Source organism: Limulus polyphemus, unplaced genomic scaffold (genome assembly GCF_000517525.1).
Source record: "Limulus polyphemus unplaced genomic scaffold, Limulus_polyphemus-2.1.2 Scaffold788, whole genome shotgun sequence".
NCBI classification, from domain to species: Eukaryota; Metazoa; Arthropoda; class Merostomata; order Xiphosura; family Limulidae; genus Limulus; species Limulus polyphemus.
This window is the reverse complement of record NW_013666398.1, coordinates 261801-268975: the sequence shown is the minus strand read 5'-3', so window position 1 is coordinate 268975 and position 7175 is coordinate 261801. Positions and strand designations below refer to the sequence as shown.

Here is a 7175-nt window from a genome sequence, read left to right as displayed (position 1 = left end):
GTTTGTTTTTGAATTTCGCGCAAAGCTACACGAGGGCTATCTGCACTCACTATTTTAGATTTGTTGATTAGTTTCTTGAGTCATGACAATGATCAATTATGCTGAACAACCTTGAATTAATTAAAAATAATGATGAGAAATCACACTGGCAATATTTTGACTATATTAATAGTGTTAGGAAACTAGGCATACTTATACTTATATTGTAAGTATAAATATATATGCTGTGTGTTGGACTAAGGATTCTTCTGCAGTGTCTGTGACTTGTTGCCAATAAATTCAAAAATAAATAAAAAGCACACACTCCACTTCTTTTCTAAATAATATATATATATATATATATATATATATTCAAACTAGTTAAACATATGTACAACAAATTATTTACACTATACAGATTATAGGCATATCATAAACACTATATAGTTCTCTTCTTGTTGTCAAAAGTCCAATTAGGACTATTCAATTGCTTTAGAATTTCAGTTGACAAGCCAAAATACTTTTCTCTATTTCTATCGCACTAGTATTCCATGTACAATTCATTGTGTTATCACAATCGTATACTGCTCTTCCTGTAATTGTGTGGTCCTCGTACTTCAGATATCATCTGTTCATTTTGTCAAAGTGCACTCAGGCTGGTTCAGTTACTTTAGAATTCGCTTTGATGGAATAAACTATACTTCTTATCTCTTTTAAAACTGTTAGTTTTCCTCTAACATATTAATTGTTAGGCCTATATTAATAGTTAGGCCATTCACTCCTATAGCAGTTAACCATTACATTTAACTTTCCTTGGCCAAACTTCTACTTCCCATGACTTTGCTTTCTCGTCTGCTCTGTCTGTCTGCTGTTCCCACTTGTCTCACACTATTTACGTATTTATCACTTAATCATCTGCTCACCTTCTAGAAATCTTTATAATCTAGACATCAATAAATTTCAGGCAAGGTTCAATAGCCTCAACATTAATGAATTACAAATACAACTTCCAATAATTGTCTGCTTTTAACTCTCTTATTATAAAAAAACTAAACAATTATGAAATATCAACTCACAAAATAATTAATTATAACTACCTACACTAAACAGTCTTTTATATTATGACAGATAGTTGAAATAATCAAAAACAGTAGTAATTAGAAACACTTAATTTTGATTAGTTGATAATTTGTGGGCATTAATCTACTTAATCAACACTATTTGATTAATGATTGAGTTAATTATCCAGCTCTGATAAATAATAGGGAAGTTACTTGTTCTTCAGTTACTTATGTGAACATAAGTCACTCATAGTGATTGAAGGCAATATGAATGCTATGTATAAACTTCATAACCAATGGGAAAATAAAATATCACTTACTTGAATGGATGTTTAATAAAAGTTATCAAAATCACACTGTAAAACCTTGTTAGAGCAGTAAACAAAAAAGTCCATGATTTAAACTGTGAAATCACTGGCACTAAACATTGTTTGCAGGGAAACAATTCTACATTAACCATCACTTATCTCAAGTAAAGACATGGTTATTTTCTATTTGAATTGCTTTATTATTAATAAAATATTTGTAGTACATGCATTTCTTTTAACCTAACACTCTTTTTAATCATGCTTCATAGTGTAGCTAAATCTTTAAACTCCACTTTATATTGCAATGTTTAGTTTAACTAAAATTCCTGATAAACTTCTGAATAAAAGTGAAGGAAATTTGTCATTATCCATTACATAACTCATGTAATGTCTCTTAACTAAAATGAAACTACACTTATAGCAATGGAAACAGAAATTTTATATTTTTCCTAATAGTTTATTTATCATCAATCAAGTGAATGAATTATCTTTCTGTGGATACAAAACAACCCAAACAAAAACTAAATTGCACTCTTCAAATGTGAAAGCCTACTTTGAAACTCACCTTGAACCTCTGGTTGTCTAGATTGCTCAAAGACTCCCAAACTGGTTGCTAAATTACAAAGGTTAACCTCTCTATCTTCTGGACAAAAAACTTCTGCTTCTTTCACAAAAACTGATGGAAGAGGTTCTGGACTACTGTACCCATAAATTGGCTGTTAAGTGACAAAACAAAAATTATCATTTTGGGGTTGGGGACAGCAGATTTAACACGCTGTATATGGGTAGGTAAAAGTGCACATGCCACCACTTTTGTACAGTCACATTATAAAGTTAATTAAACTGCTTTACCATCAATGCATTTCAGTAAACTTAACATCAATATGTAGTTGATAGAGAAGTTTTTAACACAAGTTTTAATTTCTTAAATTCAAAACGATATGTTTAAATAAATTCTCAGTCTCAACTTTTCTGCATCACATGACACTTGTTCACTCCAAACTGCACATTTTTGATAATCTTTCCACAAATATTTATGATTCTGAGTTTCATGGAAATTAGAAATTTGTATTATAGATATTTCTAAAACATAATTTAACTATATAACTGCCAATCATTTTGCTTTACTAAGATACAAGCCAAAACGTCCAACCTGCATACCATGCCCTCCTATCACATACTGCCTTTCAAAAAATATCAATAATTCTCTCTCTAACATTTGCTGCTAAATTATTCATAACCAATAGAAAAAAAGCATAATTTACTCATTTATGTATAATGCTACCTTGTTCTGAAGGCAGCTTTTGAATTATTCAGTGTACAGATTCAAAATTGCTATCACTGAGATCAGCTCGACCAGGTAGTGGAATTATTTCAACACACATTTAGCTTAGTTAGAAAGCTAGTTAAATAATAATAATGATAGGGTCATTGCATGTTTTGTGCATGTAATTATTATGTTTAGTTTCAGGGTGGTTACATGGTGGCTGCAAGGTTGATCAAAATGACCAAGACTATATATAGAAGGTTAATCAAAATATCTGAAAAACTAAAAACAAAGATTTAATTATGTAAAATATATACTTAATATTGTTCAGCCTGAAAATTTTTTTAAAAATTAAGAAAAATACAAAAATTATAATTATTAATGGACAAAGAATTGCCTCTGACCAAGCTGAGTGTAAATGGAAATAACAGATCAAAATCATGTGCTACTGTGAAACTGCAATTATATCAGTCTTTGAGTTTGTTTTCTAGACACAGTTTGTTATCTAAACTCTTAACATCAATCAATATATATTTTTTATTAACTAACAATTGAACCAACAGATCAAAAAACCTACATAAACCTTAATTTCTTATTCTGGAAAATTCACCTTATCCCTTCCAAGCCACCCATTATCAAGCTATCTTTTATCAATTTACTTACTATTTAGTGACTTGTACACATATCTAATTACACAAAGCTGTATTTTCTTGATTTTAACTCAAGTTGAACCTCAATAAGACAATAAATTATCAAATTTGTATAATGTGATTTCAATATATATGGAAATATTTTGTTGTTTTTCAGAATTTGTAGTGCATGTTCGAGGCTTAAGACATTTTGCCAATAAAGCTACAAAAGAAAAAAAGACCTTTACTCTCCAGCTCATAATAAAATTTATTTCAGTCAACAGTTTGCTCCTGCAACTTCATCAGAGCTAGTGCTAGTAGTACAAGAACTGTTGGATGGGAAAATATATGTTAACTTATTCTCTAGACTTTTAACAATGTTTAGAATATTATTGTTGCTTCATAATCTTCTCTAATATTATAGTATAATTATGTTTGTGTTAAGCACAAAGCTGCACAATGGGCTATCTGTGCTCTGCTCACCATGAGTATCAAAACCTGTATAATTATGTTACTAACTACATTACTGTGAGAACAGTGTCGGTTTCTAAAGTTAACAGTTTCATAAATTGAAAATGTATTTACAATAATACTTACCTCCTCTTACACTTATAGCTATTACTCAACTGCCTAGGTTTCTTCTTTTGCCCATGTAAGCATTGGTCTGATTTGTTCTCTTTTGCTCTAGTCTTTTATACCCCACTCAGTTGCCTTTGGTGATATTTATCTTGTGATACTCTCCACCTATGTTACGTGCCCTCTATCCTGGTACTTTGTATAAGCATTTCATTCATATAATGTTATCACTTTTTTCGAGACTGACTCAATCCCAGTCTCTAACAGTGGGTAGGAAGAGCGGGAGAGTGTGAGGGGAGGTAAGTATTATTGGAAATACATTTTCAATTTAAGAAAATGTTAACTTTCAAAACATACTTACCTCCTCTCACACTTATAGCTAGAATCCCACACTGATAAGGTGGAGGAGCCGGTGAAGGCATTATCCACACACAAAGCGTTTGCATAGATCATGAGTGTGTCAATATAGATTGGCATCTTAGTAGGGAAACTGCACTACATCCAGAACAGGTAAGCTCTTCACCCAGAACTTAATTCCTGTATTATGGGTGGAATGTTACATGATTTATTATCACTATAGGCCAGGCCCCAACTAGATAGCCAAGGTTCCACTATTCAGGGTTGTAATTAAAGGGTTATAGTCACTATATCCCACATTGGTGGCTAATGCATGCTGGGGAGTCCTGGGAAACAGTGCAATAGATAAACCAAGTTCCATATATTTTTAAAAGCAAACCGACCCCAATTTATTCAATCCAAAGATCGACAGGGATGGTCAGAATCTCTATGCTTTACTTATGGTAGTCCATCATAGTATAAAAATACCACCAGGTCAGCCTCTAGGTGTTCTTATGAAACACCTCATTTCTATAGAGTCTGTTGCAACCTGTATAAAGTATACCGAATTAGTGATTGCTTGTGTGGAATTGGTTTGAAAAAAACACCTGCCTGGGCAACACTCACCAAAGAGTTGGATCCTGTGAAAATGGGGTAAGGGACCCTGAAAGGTAGCAATGAAAATTCTCACTTCTCTAGCAGAAATGGTTAAGATAGCTACAGGGGTTAGGCAAAAATCCTCAGATGAAGATACTGCCAGATCATGCAAATAATGTCAGATAAAAGTATTGGGGGAGATCCACATATCAGTCCGCACAATATCCTTCAGCAGACAAATCAACCAAGCCACTAAAGACATAGAAATTTGACAAATATGATTAGGTGTGACTTGCAGAAGATATCTCACCTTCAAAGAGAGCCCACAATAAAAAGTCATTGTCTAACATCTCTAAAAGCATTAGTGCAGGCAACAAAACTTTCAAGACCCTCACTGAACATGACTATGATCAAAATCTGTTTGGACATAGAAATGAGAAATAGTGATCAGATCAATCAATGAAAAGGATTTATCCCCTTCTCTGTCTGACAGTGTCTTGGATAAGAAGAACAGGTCTGAGGACATAGAGAGAATGAGAAAGCAGTCTGTGGACAAACAGTGCAAACTCTGACCAGTGATGTCTTTAGGTCAGCAGCCTCGAAAAATAAACAGGTAAAGGGGATATATGACATATAAAAATCAGGCCACAAACAAGTGTTGAAAAAGAATGTGTAATATAACCTTAATATACCTGTTAGGTAGCAGGAATGGTCATTTGGGACCAAGAACCCAAAGCGACTTGAAGAATCTGGAGAGTACTGGGGACTCAAAGAATATTTAGTCACGAGAATTGAATGGTAGTGGATAAGGCTGCCTTAAACCGGGTGATTGTGGAATATGCAAAAACCCTTGCCAAAGAGCCAGGTAAAAAAAAAAAAGTTATGGTCAGCACTTCTGATCAAAGTGGGTTCAACCTCCTCTCAATACACCATTACCAATATCTGTATCATTTCCATTGATAGATGTTCATCTTGGGACAAAACAAACACTGTGACAAATACATGGCAACCCTAAAAATTAAAGTCCAATGCTATGCAAAAGACTGCATAACCTCTATCCCTTTAGTTTGAGCTCCTTGATAATTGAGTGTACCATGTCAGATTTTGGCTGCCTCCACAGAGATGGCCTAAGAAGTGGAACAGTTGAACTTTCTGGAAGGTACTGCAGAAGAAACCAGGGTGTAGCTGCCAATCAGGTGCTATCAACAGGACTCAACAATGGGTTGGAACAAATCATATTAAGTACCCTGGGTAAGATATGAATTGTAGGGAAGGCCTAGAGTTGTAATCTCATCCTGTCCTGATGGAATGCATCCATTCCTAAAGCCTGAAGGTGATGTACTGGTGACCAAATTGCCAGTAGTTGGGTGATCCAATGAGAGGCCAACCCACCAATTAGAGGTGCAAAAAAAGAGAGTCGATCTAATAGAAACTTGCAATGCAGCATCTATTCTGTCAGGAAAATCTGTCTGAGTTGAGACAATTGACCTGCTACCATAGGCATCACCCATGGAACATGGCAAGCTAGTAGGGTGATATGATAGGGATGGTCTCGAGAAAGGAAGTCCAAAATTCAAAAACAAAGATCCCTGGACCAAATACTTCCTCAATGAGAAACATAAGACACCACCACAGAATTGTTAGAGTGAAGCCTGATGATTTTCCCCTTAATAAGCCCAGACCATAAGGCATTGCCTCTTGAAGAGCAAGAAGGACTAAAACATTGTGTAGGGAAGCCTCGTCATCTGTGTCTAGACTCTAGAATTTCTGACTGTTGGTAAATGTACCCCATCCCTAAAGCAAGCCATTCATGAAAAGATGGAACTCTGGACGAGGTGGTGGTAGAGGAACCCATATCTTAGTAGTGTCCTGACTGAACAACCCCTCAAGATCAAAGAATGATCCCGACTGAGGAAACTGTGGAATCCAGTGAATCAATGTTTATGATCTCTTAATAAATAAAACAAGGCTGATGGCATATTGAATTGGAGCAGGAATAGATGTCTCAGCCTTGAGTATGAAACCTGCCTTGGTTGTTTCAGAAAGTAGAATCAGGATGTGATATTCTGATAATTTACGAGATTTTGCCAGCAGTAACCAGTCATTTATGGAATAGTGTGTGCACAGTGCGATGGACTGGAGTTGCTAAAAAAAAACTCGTATGATGTGGCAGAACCCATGTGAAGCTGAAGCCAGTCTGAGGGTAAAAACCTAGAACTGCAGTACCTGACCCGTGTGCACAAAAAACACCGATAATGGTGGGATGCCACCATTATGGCAATGTGCAGACAGGAGCTGAATACAACAAACTTGGACATTCACAATCCCAGTAAAAAACATCAACTCAGATTGAGGAATGAGTAACTTAGTGTAAAGTAGGAGATACTAGTACGACTTAGTAGTAATTAAGTAAGTAGTAAGG

The 7175-nt window shown here is 34.8% G+C and overlaps 2 protein-coding genes across 2 annotated transcripts in view; both read right to left on the bottom strand.

Moving 5' to 3' along the window:
• The window catches only part of LOC106460531 (TAF6-like RNA polymerase II p300/CBP-associated factor-associated factor 65 kDa subunit 6L), a 47409-nt gene extending 42316 nt beyond the window's left edge, over positions 1–5093 (bottom strand). Inside the window, exons 1-2 of the mRNA XM_022387278.1 lie at positions 5064–5093; positions 1914–2064 (exon numbers count right to left, since the gene is read on the bottom strand). Coding sequence (XP_022242986.1) covers positions 1914–2064; positions 5064–5093 — 181 coding nt within the window. The remainder of the gene's footprint in view (positions 1–1913; positions 2065–5063) is intronic.
• LOC111086020 (putative GPI-anchored protein pfl2) overlaps positions 5090–7175 on the bottom strand; it is a 38299-nt gene continuing 36213 nt past the window's right edge. The window contains exon 11 of the mRNA XM_022387277.1: positions 5090–5157. Within this exon, the coding sequence (XP_022242985.1) occupies positions 5090–5157 (68 nt within the window). The remainder of the gene's footprint in view (positions 5158–7175) is intronic.